Source organism: Salvelinus fontinalis, chromosome 22, assembly GCF_029448725.1.
Source record: "Salvelinus fontinalis isolate EN_2023a chromosome 22, ASM2944872v1, whole genome shotgun sequence".
Taxonomy (NCBI): Eukaryota; Metazoa; Chordata; class Actinopteri; order Salmoniformes; family Salmonidae; genus Salvelinus; species Salvelinus fontinalis.
This window is the reverse complement of record NC_074686.1, coordinates 23,246,876-23,265,789: the sequence shown is the minus strand read 5'-3', so window position 1 is coordinate 23,265,789 and position 18,914 is coordinate 23,246,876. Positions and strand designations below refer to the sequence as shown.

Genomic DNA, 18,914 nt, shown 5'->3' with positions numbered 1-18,914 from the left:
TTACTGAGTCTAGTGCACCAATGAAACAGACCTTTTGGGGATATAAATAAGGACTTTATCGAACAAAAGGACCATTTGTTATGTAGCTGGGACCCTTGTGATTGCAACCAGATTAAGATCTTCAAAGGTAAAATATAATTTTTTTCGCTATTTTTGACTTTCGCGACACCTCTGCTTGGTTAGAAAATGTATGTAATGCTTTTGTGTGCGGGGCGCTGTCCTCAGATAATCGCATGATGTGCTTTCGACACCACGGCTGGATTAACAAGAAGGTAAGCTTTTAAATGATGTATGACACTTGTATTTTCATGAATGTTTAATATAACGATTTCTGTCATTTGAATTTCCCACTCTGCAATTTCACCGGATGTTGTCGAGGTGAGACGCTGGCGTCCCAATGATCCGTAAGAAGGTAACACCCCGGCCATCCTACAATCTAAGCTTGATGCCCTTAATCTCACACAAATTATCAATGAACCTACCAGGTACAACCCCAAATCGTAAACACAGGCACCCTCATAGATATCATCCTAACTAACCTGCCCTCCAAATACACATCTGCTGTCTTCAATGAGGATCTCAGCGATCACTGCCTCATTGTTTGTGCCAGTAATGGGTCTGTGGTCAAATGACCACCCCTCAATACTGTCAAACGCTCCCTAAAACACTTCAGCGAGCAGGCCTTTCTAATCGACCTGGCCCAGGTATCCTGGAAGGATATTGACCTCATTCCGTCAGTATAAGATGCCTGGTTATTCTTTAAAAGTGCTTTCCTCACAATCTTAAATAAGCATGCCCCATTCAAAAAATGTAGAACCAGAAACAGATATAGCCCGTGGTTCACTCCAGACCTGACTGCTCCTGACCAGCACAAAAACATCCTGTGGCGTACTGCATTAGAATCGAATAGCCCCCGCGATATGCAACATTTTAGGGAAGTTAGGAACCAATATACAAAGACATTTAGGAAAGCAAAGGCTAGCTTTTTCAAACAGAAATTTACATCCTGCAGCACAAACTCCAAAACGTTCTGGGACACTGTAAAGTCCATGGAGAATAAGAGCACCTCCTCCCAGCTGCTCACTGCACTGAGGATAGGAAACTCTGTCACCACCGATAAATCCACTATAATTGAGAATTTCAATAAGCATTTTTCTACGGTTAGCCATGCTTTTCACCTGGCCATCCCTACGCTGGTCAACAGCCGTGCACCCCCCCACAGCAACTCGCCCAAGCCTTCCCCATTTCTCCTTCACCCAAATCCAGATAGCTGATGTTCTGAAATCGCTGCAAAATCTGGACCCCTACAAATCAGCCGGGCTAGACAATCTGGACCCTCTCTTTCTAAAATTATCAGCCGAAATTGTTGCAACCCCTATGACTAGCCTGTTCAACATCTTTCGTCTGAGATCCCCAAAGATTGTAAAGCTGCCGAGGTCATCCCCCTCTTCAAAGGGGAGACACTCTAGACCCAAACTGCTACAGACCTATATCTATCCTACCCTGCCTTTTAAGGTCTTCGAAAGCCAAGTTAACAAACAGATCACTAACCATTTTGAATCCCACCGTACCTTCTCCGCTATGCAATCTGGTTTCAGAGCTGGTCATGGGTGCACCTCAGCCATGCTCAAGGTCCTAAATGATATCATAACCACCATCAATAAGAGACATTACTGTGCAGCTGTATTCATCAACCTGGCTAAGGCTTTTGACTGTCAATCACCACATTCTTATCGGCAGACTCAACAGCCTTGGTTTCTCAAATGACTGCCTCGCCTGGCTCACCAACTACTTCTCTGATAGAGTTCAGTGTGTCAAATCGGAGGGCCTGTTGTCTGGACCTATGGCAGTCTCTATGGGTGTGCCACAGGGTGCAATTCTCGGGCCAACTCTTTTCTGTATACAAGGGCTATATCTGTTCCTGGTTCAACATTTTTTGAATGGAGCATGCTTTTTTTAAGATGGTGAGGAAGGCACTTTTAAAAGAATAACCAGGCATCCTCTACTGACGGGATGAGGTCAATATTATTCCAGGATACCACGGCCAGGTCGATTAGAAAGGCCTGCTCGCTGAAGTGTTTTAGGGAGCATTTGACAGTGATGGTGGGCGGTCGTTTGACCGCATACCCATTACGGATGCAGGCAATGAGGCAGTAATCGCTGAGATCTTGGTTGAAAACAGCAGAGGTGTATTTGGAGGGCAGGTTGGTTAGGATGATATCTATGAGGGTGCCTGTGTTTACGGATTTGGGGTTGGACCTGGTAGGTTCCTTGTACCTGGTAGGTTCAGCTATGATCTCTTATTAATGTAAATCCACTTCAATGAGTGTAAATGAAGGGGAGGAAACAGGTTAAATAATGATTTTGAAGTCTTGAGACATGGGTTGTGTGTGTGCGCCATTCAGAAGGTGAATGGGCGAGACAAAAGATGTGCGTTTGAACGGGGTATGATAGTATGTGCCAGGCGCAACGGTTTGATTGTGTCAAGAACTGCAACGCTCCTGGGTTGTTCACGCTCAAGTTTCCCGTGTGTATCAAGAATGGTCCACCACCCAAAGGACATCCAGCCAACTTGACACAACTGTGGGAAGCAATGGAGTCAACATGGGCCAACATCCCTGTGGAATGCCTAGTCAATTTAGGGCTGTTCTGAGGGCAAAAGGGGGTGCAACACAATATTAGGAAGGTGTTCCTTATGTTTTGTACCTTCAGTGTATAATATCATCTACAAGATGATAACATTCCCATCTGAATGCTCATATCGGATGTCTGAAACCGGGAGACTGCTATAAGTCAATTACACTGCAAAGGAATTTGAGGCATGTATTAGTCAATCACACACTACCACCGCCCTGAAAATCAGTGTGGAATGAGATATTTTCTCCTTCTGTAGTTCTCGGTTACGGTATGCCTCAATACTTTCTATTCCACTTCATCACTTACCACTAGTGTTCATTTAGAAATGATTACTCTGGAACAACACACAATGTTCCTGGGATTATGGATGGAGGGAGAGAGAGAGAGAGAGAGAGAGCAATCCTCCAGGGGATCCACATTGTTTCCTTCTACCAAAGGGGGATTCTTATCAAAACACTGCCAGGACCACCATGAAAGGAAATGGTAATTAACACACACACACACACACACACACACAGGGGGTATTTACATAGACTTGCAGAGCGCTTGTCACATTCAATTAATTACTCTCTGCTCGGGTGACAAACTTGATTAAACAAGAGAAAATATCCCCATAACATCCCATAATATCATGCATGTCCTGCCTGCTTGGCTTGCTTGGCTTGCTTCCTTTAACATATCAAATCTCATTTTATTTGTCACATGCGCCAAATACAACAGGTGTAGATCTTACAGTGAATTACAAGCCCTTAACCAACAATGCTTTAAGAAGTTAAGTAAAAAATAGAAAATAAAAGTAACAAATAATTAACAGAAGCAGTAAAATAGCAATAACGAGGCTATATACAGGGGGTACTGGTACAGAGTCAATCTGCGGGGGCACCGGTTAGTTGAGGTCATATGTACATGTAGGTAGAGTTAAAGTGTCTATGCATAGATTATAAACAGAGAGTATTAGCAGCGTAAAAGAGGGGTCTGGGTAGCCCTTTGATTAGCTGTTCAGGAGTCTTATGGCTTGGTGGTAGAAGCTGTTAAGAAGCCATTTGGACGTAGACTTGGCGCTCCGGTACCACTTGCCGTGCGGTAGCAGAGAGAACAGTCTATGACTAGGGTGGCTGGAGTCTTTGACACATTTTAGGGCCTTCCTCTGACACCGCCTGGTATAGAAGTCCTGGATGGCAGGAAGCTTGGCCCCAGTGATTTACTGGGCCGTACGCACTACCCTTTGTAGTGCCTTGCGGTCGAAGGCTGAGCAATTGCCATACCAGGCAGTGAGGCAACCAGTCAGGATTCTCTCGATGGTGCAGCTGTAGAACCTTTTGAGGATGAGGACCCCTGCCAAATCTTTTCAGTCTCATGAGGAGGAATAGGCTTTGTCGTGCCCTCCTCACGACTGTCTTAGTGTGTTTGGACTATGATAGTTTGTTGGTGATGTGGACACCAAGGAACTTGAAGCGCTCAACCTGCTCCAATACAGCCCCGTCGATGAGAATAGGGGCGAGCTCGGTCCTCCATTTCCTGTAGTCCACAATCATCTCCTTTGTCTTGATCACGTTGAGGGAGAGGTTGTTGTTCTGGCATCACACGGCCAGGTCTTCGACCTCCTCGCTATAGGCTGTCTCATTGTTGTTGTTGTTGTTGATCAGGCCTACCACCGTTGTGTCATTGGCAAACAATGATGGTGTTGGAGTCGTACCTGGCAATGCAGTCATGAGTGAACGGAGTACAGGAGGGGACTGAGCACGCACCCCTGAGGTCCTCCGTGTTAAATCAGCGTGGCGGGTGTGTTGTTACCTACCCTTACTACCTGGGGGCGGCCCGTCAGGAAGTCCAGGATCCAGTTGCAGAGGGAGGTGTTTAGTCCCAGGGTCCTTAACTTAGTGATGAGCTTTGAGGGCACTATGGTGTTGAACGCTGAGCTGTAGTCAATGAATAGCATTCTCACGTAGGTGTTGCTTTTGTCCTGGTGGCAGTTTGGAGTGCAATAGAGATTGCATCATCTGTAGATCTGTTGGGGCAATACGCAAATTGGAGTGGTTCTCGGGTTTCTGGGATAATGGTGTTGATGTGAGCCATGACCAGCCTTTCAAAGCACTTCATGGCTACAGACATGAGTGCTACAGGTCGGAAGTCATTTAGGAAGGTTACCTTAGTGTTCTTGCGCACAGAGACTATGGTGGTCTGCTTGAAACATGCTGGTGTTTACAGACTCCGTCAGGGACAGGTTGAAAATGTCAGTGAAGACACTTGCAAGTTGGTCAGTGCATACTTGGAGTACACTTCCTGGTAATCCGTCTGGCCCTGCAGCCTTGTGAATGTTGACCTGTTTAAAAGGTCTTACTCACGTTGGCTACGGAGAGCGTGATCACACAGTCATCCAGAACAGCTGATGCCCTCATGCATGCTTCACTGTTACTTGCCTCGAAGTGAGCATAGAAGTAATTTAGCTTGTCTGGTAGGCTCGTGTCACTGGGCAGCTCGCGGCTGTGCTTCCCTTTGTAGTCTAATAGTTTCCAAGCCCTGACACATCCGGCGAGCATCGGTGCCGGTGTAGTACGATTCAATCGTAGTCCTGTATTGAACAAGGCTAATTGCCAAATACGTTCTTTAAAATGAGACAAGTTTCGTTGAAAGTTAGAATGTTTTGTTTTCTCAAGGGGGAAATATCACGACTCCCTCTCCTCTCTTTAAAATAGGGATGACAAACAGACCGAGAGGGGGAGGAAGAGAGAGCGAGGAAGAGAGATAAAGTTGTGTATTATTGAAATGAGGAGGAACAGAAGTGGTTCGCTGCAGAAGGAGAAGGATGGAGAAAAAAATAAAGAGAAGCTAACGAGCATCAGTGTCCACTCCTCACATGATGCCTCTCACACTTCCTGTCCTCCTTTACAGTGAGTATTAATACTGTTGTCACGTCAATTAGTAGTAACATAGGTGAGGACAGGCAGAACACACAGCCAGATGGTGGATGCTTCTAGCTGTTGCACTATAAAAGGAATTAGCCTCGTATCTTTGAATCAGTGGCGGTTCGTGACATTTGGGATGAGGACAATTCTTTTTTTTTAGGAGCATGGCCTTATTTCTATTACAGAATATTGGATGACTGTCATTCCCATTCATCCAGCTCAAATGTAACATCAATAGGTTTAGGCTACTACACGATACTCTAATTGTCCCTATACCCATGATGAGGTTGCTACAACCTAACCTATGAATGAAAGTTTACAATGTAACTAGGTGCACAAGTCGAGAAAATTGAGTAATCAAGGTGACAGTGACACATTCAATACCGCCTTGCACACTCTTGCCTAAATCTAGCTGATCTACAATGTAATTATTAGTCCAGCAGTTGGAAACAAGAGGTTCTATTGGATAAATTCAGGTATGTTTATCCCCGTTTCATTCCGTTTAATAAACATTTCAACAGAATCGGTGGAATGAATACAACCCTGATCACACGCAAACACAGTTCACTATCATAGCAGCCACATACAACGAGCAAAAATGATCATGTTGTTTGTATAATTCCCTTCTCGAATCTATGCACTCTCCTCCTCTCACCTTTACCCTTCGCTTGTGGACTTCAGTGCACAACATATCAGCTGTCTGTGGCCAGACGAAAAAACCTTTCCAAACCAAACCTTAATATCATACCCGCTAAACACAGCCTACATCATTGTCACCATATTAGCTAACGGCATAGTCAACATAGCTACTAGAACTAACGCGTTAGTAAACCCTCTACAATCATGCAGTACAGTGTACAGTCAGCAAGTAGTTACACCTTGCCGGGCCCCGGTGGCAATAAATTAATAAAATCAAAAGCTTACCTTGACTTGGAAGAGTTCCAGTGTTGGATAGCCATAGCCAGCTAGCTAACATAGCATCCCTCTCTGTTTTAGCCCGGTGTTTGAATAGGCTTAACTAGCTAGATGTATTCACTAGCTAAGTGAAAGGGAATAAAATATAGTCTCTCGCTTCCGCTTTAAAATAATTAAATTTATTCAAAACTCTTCAACTATTGTCTTTCTCTCTCCTTGAGTCAACTACTCACCACATTTTATGCACTGCAGCGCTGGCAAGCTGTAACTTATGCCTTATGCCAGTACTATATTCATTCTCTGACCCTGATTGGGTGGACAACATGTCAGTTCATGCTGCAAGAGCTCTGATAACTTCCGCAGGATGTCCTCCAACCTGTCATAATTACTGTGTAAGTCTATGGAAGAGGGTGAGAACAATGAGCCTCCAAGGTTTTGTATTGAAGTTAATGTACCCAGAGGAGGACGGAAGCTAGCTGTCCTCCAGCTACACCATGGTTCTACCCTACAGAGTGCTGTTAAGGCTACTCTGGACCTTCATTTCAAAACAGTGTGTTTTAATCAATTGTTTGGTGACGTGAATATATTTAGTGTAGTTTTATCTGATAACAATAACTTCTTTAATGTTTCACCATTTCTATTTTTATGAAATTCACTTAGGGACATTGTCCTCCTCCGAGGGGCCTCCATTACTTCTAATGTGTTGTGTAGGCTACCATAAATGATCCTTATGGTGTATTGCATCCATGTACTCTAAAAAAGTATGTGGACACCTCTTAAAATGAGTGGATTCGGCTATTTCAGCCACACCAGTTGCTGACAGGTGTATAAAATCAAGCACACAGCTATGCAGTCTCCATAGAAAAAGAATGGCCCGTACTGAAGAGCTCAGTGACTTTAAACATGGCACCGTCATAAGATGCCACCGTTCCAACAAGCCAGTTGGTCAAATTTCTTCCCTGCTAGAGCTGCCTGCTCAACTATAAGTGCTGTTAAAGTGAAGTGGAAATGTGAGCAACAACGGCGCCGCCGTGAACTGGTAAGCCACACAAGCTCACAGAACGGAACCGTCGAGTGCTGAAGCGCGTAAAAATGATCCATCCTCTGTTGCAACACTAACTACCGAGTTTCAAACTGCCTCTGGAAGCAACGTCAGCACAAGAACTGTTCGATAGAAGCTTCACGAAATGGGTTTCCATGGCCGAGCAGCCGCACACAAGCCTGAGATCACCATGCGCAATGCCAAGCGTCGGCTGGAGTGGTGTAAAGTTCGCCGCCATTGGACTCTGGAGCAGTGGAAATGCGTTCTCTGGAGTGTTGAATCACACTTCACCATCTGGCAGTCCGACGGACGAATCTGGGTTTGGCGGATGCCAGGAGAACGCTACCTGCCCCAATGCATAGTTCCAACTGTAAAGTTTGGTGGAGGAGGAATAATGGTCTGGGGCTGTTTTTCTTGGGTCGGACCCCTTAGCTCCAGTGAAGGGAAATCTTAATGCTACAGCTTACAATGACATTCTAGACAATTCTGTGCTTCCAACTTTGTGGCAACAGTTTGGGGAAGGCCTTTTCCTGTTTCAGCATGACAATGCTTCCGTGCACAATGCGAGGTCCATACAGAAATGGTTTGTCAAGATCAATGTGAAAGAACTTGACTGGGCCTGTACAGAGCCCTGACCTCAACCCCATCAAACACCTCAGATGAATTGGAACACCGACTGTGCCCGGCCTCACTAATGCTCTTGTGGCTGAATGGAAGCAAGTCCCCGCAGCAATGTTCCAACATCTAATGGAAAGCATTCCCAGAAGAGTGGAGGCTGTTATAGCAGCAAAAAGGGGACCAACTCCTTATTAATCCCCATGATTTTGGAATGAGAAGTTCTACGAGCAGGTGTCCACATACACTACATGGCCAAAAGTATGAAAAATATTAAATCACACATTGCTTTAATCTCACAAAGTACATGTTGAAATGTTATATTGTTGTGTTGAGTTTTACAAACCAAACACTAGAGAACCCCACATGGGTTTATAGAAGACTTGGAGGGGAGCTTGGGCCTGTTTCTGTAAGAATGAACAAAACACCCGAAAGGGATTCAATACAGAAATCTACAATTCAATTGTGTGAGAGCTCTTCCTCACAGTGCACTGTACTGAAAGATACTCCAGCAGTCTGTGGCCAATTCTTCACTCCTATCTCTCTCACACACCTCTCTGAGGTGACGAAATTGCCGCTGCCTGATGCCGAAGTGAATCCATTCGTCATGAAACTGCTTTCAGAATGGACATCCTTCAAATAACCTATTTTCATACAAATGTCATTTTCAATACAAACGTCTCCCCATGAAATCTATTTCCCCCTTCTCCCTTTGTCAGTGAATATAATAGCATGCTTCATTGAGATTATCCATAGCTGAGGCTGAGGGCTACACCTCACGCTAAGAGAGGTACAACAAACACACTCTAACGAGGGGGGAATAGTTTTAAAACCGTGACGGGAGTGTTTTAAGTCATAAAGTTTATTTTCTCTCAATCACCCATACCTTTACCTTTCTCAGCTCATACAAACACTTCTCTCCCTCTCTTACACACACACACACACACACACACCCACTACTTCTCCTAGGCATCAGTCTCTCCGACAACAAACGCTGACTCGCCAAAGACCCACACAATGAAAACACACAGAAACCCTTGATTGACTGGCGTGAGTTTTAGCATCGTGCCCCCCTACCACTATGACTTAGTGTAAAATAAACTATAATTGCTTAGCCAGTGTGTGTGTGCATTGAAAATGGTGAAAGAGTGCCTTTCCCAGCCGCGGGAGTCAGAGCAAATACAGCAGCGAGCAAGCAACATTACTAGATTGATCCTAGTAGTGAACACACTGGCCAATCACTTCTCTTTCTACTCTTGCTGTGACTCACAACTCAGACAGCTCTGGTAGGTACACTATACACAGCACCAGTCAAAAGTTTGGACACACCTACTCATTCAAGGGTTTTTCTTTATTTTGACTATTTTCTACATTGTAGAATAATAGTGAAGACATCAAAAGTATGAAATAACACATGGAATCATGTAGTAACCAAAAAAAGTGTTAAACAAATCAAAATATATTTTGGATTTTAGATTCTTCAAAGTAGCCACCCTTTGCCTTGACAGCTTTGCACACTCTTGGCATTCTCTCAACCAGCTTCATCAGGTAGTCACCTGGAATGCATTTCAATCAACAGGTGTGTCTTGTTAACAGTTAAATAGTGGAATTTCTTTCCTTCTTAATGCGTTTGTGCCAATCAATTGTGTTGTGACAAAGTAGGGGGAGTATACAGAGATAGCCCTATTTGGTAAAAGACCAAGTCCATATTATGGCAAGCACAGCTCAAATAAGCAAAGAGTAACGACAGTCCATCATTACTTTAAGACATTAAGGTCAATGCGGAAAATTTCAAGAGCTTTTAAAGTTTCTTCAAGTGCAGTTGCAAAAACCATCAAGCGCTATGATGAAACTGGCTCTCATGAGGACTGCCACAGGAAAGGAAGACCCAGAGTTACCTCTGCTGCAGAGGATAAGTTCATTAGAGTTATCAGCCTCAGAAATTGCAGCCCAAATAAATGCTTCACAGAGTTCAAGTAACAGACACATCTCAACATCAACTGTTCAGAGGTGACCTCGTGAATCAGGCCTTCATGATCGAATTGCTGCAAAGAAACCACTACTAAAGGACACCAATAAGAAGAAGAGACTTGCTTGGGACAAGAAACACGAGCAATGGACATTTACCGGTGGAAATCTGTCCTTTGGTCTGAAGAGTCCAAATTTGAGATTTTTGGTTCCAACCGCTATGTCTTTGTGAGACGCAGCGTAGGTGAACGGATGATCTCAGCATGTGTGGTTCCCACCGTGAAAAATGGAGGAGGAGGTGTGGGGGTGCTTTGCTGGTGACACTGTCTGATTTATTTAGAATTCAAGGCACACTTAACCAGCATGGCTACCACAGCATTCTGCAGCAATACGCCGTCCCATCTGGTTTGCGCTTAGTAGGACTATCATTTGTTTTTCAACAGGATAATGACCCAACACACCTCCAGGCTGTGTACGGTCTATTTTACCAAGAAAGAGAGTGATGAAGTGCTGCGTCAGATGACCTTGCCTCCACAATCACCTCACCTCAACCCAATTGAGATGGTTTGGGATGAGTTGAACTGCAGATTGAAGGAAAAGCATTCTAACAGACAGAAAAACCACATTGTAAATGCAGGCAGTACTACAATAAGGTTTCTATCTGTATACCATTCATCCGAGTGACTCAGCCAACACGGCACAGGCCCTTCACAATCCCCTTTCCTTCTATGCCATGCACAGCACAGACTGACAGAGTGCTTTAGGTGTCTCAGACACATAAAACAGGCGGAACATGCTCACACACATGCACAGACCGCCATAAAACAGGCGGAACAGGCTCACACACACGCACAGCGCGTCATAAAACAGACCATCAACAAGCTCCTACCTGCAGTTAGGTGGCGGGTCCAAGGTTATCTCAGCGAGCTCCTTCTGAATCCTGGGGAAAGAGATAGAACATACATGTGGTGGAACACAGATCATATACTGAGTGTACAAAACATTAAGAACAACTGCTCTTTCATGACAGACTGATCAGGTGAATCCAGGTGAAAGCTATGATCCCATATTGATATCCCCTGTTAAATCCACTTCAATGTAGAGGGAGGGGAGGAGACAGGTTAAAGAAGGAGTTTTAAGCCTTGAGACAATAGAGACATGGATGGATGCTGTATGTGTGCCATTCAGAGGGTGAATGGGAAAGACAAAAGATTTAAGTGCCTTTTGAATGGAGTATGGTAGTAGGGTGCCGGTTTGTGGCAGTTCTTGACACAAACCGTAGGAAGCATTGGAGTCAACATGGGCCAGTATCCCTGTGGAGTGCTTGTGACACCCTGTAGAGTCCATGCACCAACGAATTGAGGCTGTGTAATGCTATACACACGCAGACACACACACACACCAGACTAGCTAGTGTGTTATATAAAGTCTGCCAGTAAAATCAATCTGTAAGTGTACACACTGAATAAGTCATTGATGTCCTAATGAGCTCCTAGAATTGTGATTGAATACAGGAATACGTCTCGTCAGGCTATATCAACATAGGGACGCACTGTTGAATTCCTCACCTAGTTTCATGGGCCTGTGTAAATTGACATTGAGGTCAGACAGGCCTTGCTGTGTAAAAGAGTCATATCTGCTTTCTGGACAAATACATGAGACCGATTGAGATAAGGATTTTAATGACTCGGGGTGAACTAAACGTTTTGATTTAGTCTCTCCCTCCCTGTTGGAAGTATTTATGGAAGAATACATAAATAAACAGTGGTTTAGTATAGTGAGTCGACGGGATCAGGACAGGGGTCATGTTTCACTGCCGTACACAGCACTGCTCATTACATAACTATGCCAATGATTTGCTCTGAGAATCCCAACAGGCAGGTGCAGTTTTTTTTTTTTTACAATCAGTTACTTCACCTTCCATTAAGGCTGCAATATTCCACTCACACGGAGCCAATATTGACAACGAGCTACTCTCCAAGTGGTTGGAACTGGTTCAGGGAACATAACCTAAAAACTAACAACATTTTTATAGGGACAGAACCAGAACCAGGAACGAAAGTGATCTATACTGTTCCCGAAACAGAACGGTTATTTTAAAAGGCATGGGAAAAGGTTAATAATGTTATTTTACTTTCAGGGGTCTTATTTCCTGCCCCCCCCCCCCAAAAAAAAACAACAAAGCGTGTGTAGGTTACATGGCCCTCCACCTCCAAAGCATAGGCTACTGTAGTTTACTGATGTAGAAATTCAATAATTAGGGAGAGATTTTTTTCATTAGAGAAGAATGAATTAACTTGTTCAATGTTAGTTAAGGATACTATAGTTATAACGTTTCACATTGGATTTACTAACTATAAAAAGGTACGTTTTTATTTAAATTCTGGTAACACTTCACACACACAAGCTTGTTAGCTAGCTCGTTCTGGTGCAACGTTAAGCCACCTCTGAGGTTCAAAGACATTTCAAAGTTCCTTCATAGAAGCCGCTCCTCCTCGGTATAATTCTGTGGGCCTAATAAAGATGATGCATGTCATAACAAGATGCCCAGCACTTCAAGCCTCCTCCTCCACCCTCTCTCGCTCTCTCACCACCCACAACATTTAAGTTGCATCTCGGGCCCTACACTTGTCTGTCCAATGCATGTAACTAGTTATAGCTTGCCCGCTCCATAGCAAGCAGCTCTATCTGCACTGATTGGTGAAGTAATTTAATGTTGAGCTAAATGTTAAAGAAAATAGATTTCAGAGGTTTAAAAAGGAACAGAAAGGAACGATATAAACCGTTACTTTTTTGGGGTTTGAACCGGTTCAGAACTTAATTTTGCTGGTCAGAACAGTGGAACGGAACCAAATGAATAATCATAACCCTACAGATTGAGATATAATCCTGGTTCCGAATGTATTAAGTGTCTCAGAGTAGGAGTGTTGATCTAAATCCTAGTCTGAGACACTTCATACATACAGCCCCTGGCCCTAAATCATCTATTCACAATGTTCACAACAACTGTTGACACTATCTGTTAGATGAGCAATACAAACAGTCAGCTGTAGCCATGGCGGAGGACAACGACAAGCAGCCTTCCAACATCAGGAGACAGGGAAGTGTCACAACATCAGTAGAAATGACACCCCACCGCTCACCAGCACCACCGCTCAGAGCGGGAGAGAACCTCAGGTGGTCCTTTTGTTCATTTCACCTGTCATCCCTGTCGGCTCATTCCCTCGGTCCTCTCCAAATGCCACGCCACAGAGGAGTGCACACATTCACGCGCGCACACACACACACAGAGGAGTGCTGACAGGAAGGCACCACACCACACCTCACGGAGCGAGCGAGGGAAGGAAGAGTATAACAAACGACAGCAGATCCCTTCCTCTCCTCTGTGTGCGCTTGTATTGATTATAAACTCTCTGGTTCATGATGAGAGGAGACTGTGGGTAAATCATTGTGTCCTACTATTCCTTACAGGCAGTGGGAAAATACTTCTTTCTGCAAGGGGCTGTATAACTGTAATACAATCACTGGTTAGGGAGTAAGTCGTTCCCAGGCTTGAATGCACAAGACGCTCTAATTTTATCTACAGTATTTTCTCATGAGGTGGCACATTTTACGTGGTAAGGCGGCAGGTTGTTAAGAGCAGATGGAGGGAAGAATAAACGAGGGAATGAACGAGGGAATCCAGGGGGAAATGGACCAATTACAGAACATGCAGGCCTCCCTCTCTCACGGTCACTCATCCATGGGCTCTCTCTCTGACACAATCACTTTGTTTGTTTTTCTCTAATGTCCCTCAGACCATTGCATTTCATAACCCATTGATGGTTATAATAAACCCACTGCTTCAAGGTGCATCTGAGTCAATATAATCTCCGTATTATACTGCATATGACATTCGTGGCTCGGAATGGAACAACTTCCTAGAGTCAGTTTTTCCCTCAGCACAGCCTCAATTCTTCAGGGCATGGACTCTACAAGGTGTTGAAAATATTCTACATGGATGCTGGCCCGTGTTGACTCCAATGCTTCCCACAGTTGTGTCAAGTTAGCTGGATGTCCTTTGGGTGGTGGACCATTCTTGATACACATGGTAAACTGTTGAGCGTGAAAAACCCAGCAGTGTTGCAGTTCTTGACACAAACCGGTGCGCCTGGCACCTAATACCATACTCCATTCAAAAGGCACTTAAATAGTTTGTCTTGCCCATTCACCCTCTGAATGGCACACATACACAATCCATGTCTCAAATCCTTCTTTAACCTGTCTCCTCCCCTTCATCTACACTGATAGACGTGGATTTAACAAGTGACATCAATAAGGGATCATAGCTTTCACCTGGTCAGTCTGTCATGGAAAGAGCAGGTGTTCTTAATGTGTTGTACATTCAGTATATTGGATAGTCCATTGTTGAGCTTGAGCTGTATTCCAAAGAAATTCCACAAAAACCATAAATGCACTACATGCATATTGTATATGACCAAGACCGTCAAGGACACTTCATTACACAATCTACCTGAACAGAATAGAATAGAGAGAATTGCAGATCTACCTCTTGGCGCTGGTGGAGAGCTTGGCAGCAGTCTTGCTGGATATCTTGGCCTCTTTCTTCTTGGGCGTTGTCTGATCCCTCTCCTGAGCCTGCTCCTGAACCGGAGGGGCCACCTCTCTCTGCTCCACGTCCCAGCTGCCCCCACTGGTGTTGGGACTGTCGTCCTGCCTTGAGCTGGGCTGCACCTCACTGGACATCCTGGCTCTGGGGGACACACACAGACACACAGATAACCCCAAACCCTTGACTTTTCCTATACACCTGCCTAAAGGTACAGCAGTCGAAGGTGAGAATACTATTGGTTCTGTGGTTGTCCTTCAGTCATTAGCTATTCTGATATAAGTACGGTATTAAAAACCAAACCACCAGAGCCAGCCAGCCAGCTAGAGTCAACAGAATGAAATACTGTTCTTCTTCCAGCTCTCAGGTCTTTTAAAGGTCATTACAGTAAGGCAGGCTGGTTCCATGTCCTCACGGACCAGCTCACACTACAGCCTCTATAATCAAAGCTCCTTCTACAAGGTCGCATTGAGGAAATGTAATTTCCCAACATACCATATGAGCCCTCAAGGTGAAGCAGTGCATTTTGAACATTCACAGAATGAGAAGTAGTTGTTTGGGTAAATGAGGGTTGTGTGCAGTATGTGTTTGGGGGGGGGGGGGGGGGGGGGGGGCTACTGTAAAGGAGCAGATGGTTGCTGAAATGAGCATCACATTCCAGAAAGAGCATAATGACAGACAACAGATCTTCAAATCATTGCAAAGTGCAGTTATACCACACGCAACATTCTGCAAAGACAGTAATTTGATTTTGATTTTAAATCTCCTGATACAGAGATTGGTGATTTCTACTGAGGCAATTTAGGAGGGTTGTTAATAGGCTAAGCATACAAAACACAAAGCATGATCTTCTAGAAAACATTGTTTCCATTCTAGTTTATTGGTTCTATGAGTCATATCTCTTTGACAAGTTAAAGACTCATGATCAATTGAAAATACTGTGAGATTTAGCTATCAAAGACATGGGCACACTTTGTAACAATAATTTAACATCAATGTAACACAACCAACGGAACACCCCCCCCCCCCCCACACACACCCCCCCAGTGATGATATCGTTCTTCTCTCAGGCCATCGGCTCTTTAAACACTTTCAGTGTTCTCCTTTTATACCGAGCCGGTGATGATAAAATCTGCTAAAAAAAAGTAACAAATCCTGTGTTGCATTGGCCTCACGGTCATTCATACACCAGCAAATACGGATGAACACATTTCTTTTGTGTGTAAATAATCCCTGTTGTCACGTAGGGCTGTCAGAATAACTGATCCACTAGGTCTACTGCTGGGGGAGCAGCCGTCATATCGCGTGCACTCCACATAATTGAGAAGGCCTAAAAACATAACACCATAACCGTAATCGGAGAGCCCTCATGTGCCCTCATAGCCTCAAGATAAACACAACACAAAACGTTCGAAGCAGCTTGAGTGAAATATTAGCTGTGAAGCTTTCCCACATCAAAAAGAGCCGTCTCCGCACAAAAGACACCGAACACCCCACAACCTCCCCCTCCCTCCCCATGAGGATGTCGTTCTTCTCCCGGGCCATCGACTCTTTAAACGTTACTTTCAATGTGCAGTTGTTACAATGTTTCAGAAAGAGATTACCTTCCAAATAGTTGACACACGGACGGTCGATGCAAACAATCTTCTATCAACCCCTGAAGTAGGCTATATCCCGTGTGTTGAAGTAGGCTATATCCCGTGTGTTGCTCGGCCGTTCTATTCGATCTGTTTCTCCGTTTGCTTTCGTTATCCGCTCAGACTGGCTGCGAGAGAATGAGACAACCGGACCGCCTCTGAGCGCGCGCTCTCTTTTTTACACAGTCAGTACACGAGTGCGCGCAACCAAGTGTGTGTATTGGGCTTTTCAAATCTGGTAACAAGCATTGGCAGTAGAGGGTTAACGGTTTACCAACCTAACAATATATAATGAATAGGCTAATGTCCTTTTGATATGTTAGGGTATTTTTCCTTTATTTGCAAAGTTCAAGAAAAGTTCACAGAAAACTCTATCAGACGAGCTAGGGAACATGAGGATGTCATGAGGAGGTCGTTCTTCTCCCGGGCCATCAGGGAAGATAGTGGATGTGGTTTCAATACAGAATTGTTTTTCTTTCAAATTAATTCATAGAAATATTGTCGATAGATGTACAGTGCATTCGGAAAGTATTCAGACCCCTTCCCATTTTCCACATTTTGTTCCTTTACAGCCTTATTTTAAAATTAATAAAATAAAACATTTTCGTCATCAATCTACACACAATAGCTCATAATGACAAAGCGAAAACATGTTTTTAGATACATTTTGCAAATGTCTGAAAAAATCAAAAACAGAAATACCTTATTTACATAAGTATTCAGACCCTTTTCTATGAGACTTGAAATTGAGCTCAGGTGCATTCTGTTTCCATTGATCAGTTTCTACAAATTGATTGGAGTCCACCTGTGGTAAATTCAATTGATTGGACATGATTTGGAAAGGCAACCACCTATATTAGGTCCCACAGTTGACAATGCATATCAGAGCAAAAACCAAACCATGAGGTCGAATGAATTGTCCGTAGAGCTCCGAGACAGGATTGTGTCGAGGCACAGATCTGGGGAAGGGTACCAAAACATTTCTGTAACATTGAAAGTCCAAGAACACAGTGACCGCCATCATTCTTAAATGGAAGAAGTTTGGAGCCACCAAGACTCTTCCTAGAGCTGGCCACCCGGGCCAAACTGAGCAATCGGGGGAGAAGGGCCCTGGTCAGGGAGGTGACCAAAAACAAGATGGTCACTCTGACAGAGCTCCAGAGTTCCTCTGTGGAGATGGGAGAACCTTCCAGAAGGACAACCATCTCTGCAGCATTCCACAAAATCAGGCCTTTATGGTAGAGTGGCCAGACGGAAGCCACTCCTCTGTAAAAGGCACATGACAGCCAGCTTGGAGTTTGCCAAAAGGGGCCTAAAGGACTCTCAGACCATGAGAAACAAGATTCTCTGGTCTGATGAAACCAAGATTGGCCTGAATGCCAAGCGTCACATCTGGAGGAAACCTGTCACCATCCCTACGGTGAAGCATGGTGGTGGCAGCATCATTCTGTGGAGACGATTTTCAGTGGCAGGGACTGGGAGACTAGTCCCTGGATTCGGGAAAAGTCTTTGAATGTCCTTCAGTGGCCCAGCCAGAGACCTGATTTCAACCCGATCGAACATCTCTTGAGAGAAAATAGCTATGCAGCGACGCTCCCCATCCAACCTGACAGAGCTTGAGAGGATCTGCAGAGAATAATGGGAGAAACTCCCCAAATATAGATGTGCCAAGCTTCAATCTTGGTTTCACCTGACCAGATAATCTTGTTTCTCATGGTCTGAGAGTTCATTTGGGAAAACTCTAAGCGGGCGCTTACGTGCCTTTTACTGAGGAGTGGCTTCCGTCTGGCCACTCAACCATAAAAGTCTGACTGGTGCATTGTTGCAGAGATGGTTGTCCTTCTGGAAGGTTCTCCTATCTCCTCAGAGGAACTCTGGAGCTCTGTCACCATCAGGTTCTTGGTCACCTCTTTGACCGAGGCCCTTCTCCCCCGATTGCTCAGTTTGGCCGGGCGGCCAGCTCAAGGAAGAGTCTTGGTGGTTTCAAACTTGGCTAGGTGTCACGATCGTCTGTGGTGGTAGAAGGAGAGGACCAAAGCGCAGCGTAGTTAGTGTTCATCTTGAGTTTTAATAGACAGAGAACACTAAACGAAACTAATACAAAAACAATAAACGACGACCGTGATGCTAAATAACAAATAGTGCTAACACTACACATAGACAATCACCCACAACCCACAATACAAAACAGGCTACCTAAATATGGTTCCCAATCAGAGACAACGCAAAACACCTGTCACCGATTGAGAACCATAGCAGGCAAAACACATAGAAATAGACAAACCAGACATACAACATAGAATGCCCACTCAGATCACACCCTGACCAAACAAAACATAAAACATACAAAGCAAACTATGGTCAGGGCGTGACACTAGGTGACCAATGTATTCTGAACAAAAATATAAATGCAATATGTAAAGTGTTGATCCCATGTTTCATGAGCTGAAATAAAAGATCCCAGAAATGTTTCATATGCACATAAAGCTTATTTCTCTCCATTTTTTTGCAAAAATATGTTTACATCCATAATCGTGAGCATTTCTCCCTTGCCAAGATAATCCAACCGCCTGACAGGTGTGGAA

At 44.3% G+C, this 18,914-nt stretch overlaps 1 protein-coding gene across 1 annotated transcript in view; it reads right to left on the bottom strand.

The window, feature by feature from the left end:
• The window catches only part of LOC129820055 (ubiquitin-conjugating enzyme E2 E2-like), a 52,206-nt gene extending 35,707 nt beyond the window's left edge, over positions 1 to 16,499 (bottom strand). The window contains exons 1-3 of the mRNA XM_055876874.1: positions 16,297 to 16,499; positions 14,633 to 14,836; positions 10,973 to 11,023 (exon numbers count right to left, since the gene is read on the bottom strand). Of these exons, the coding sequence (XP_055732849.1) occupies positions 10,973 to 11,023; positions 14,633 to 14,829 (248 nt within the window). The 5' untranslated portion in view covers positions 14,830 to 14,836; positions 16,297 to 16,499. The remainder of the gene's footprint in view (positions 1 to 10,972; positions 11,024 to 14,632; positions 14,837 to 16,296) is intronic.
• Positions 16,500 to 18,914: the final 2,415 nt, after the last annotated feature.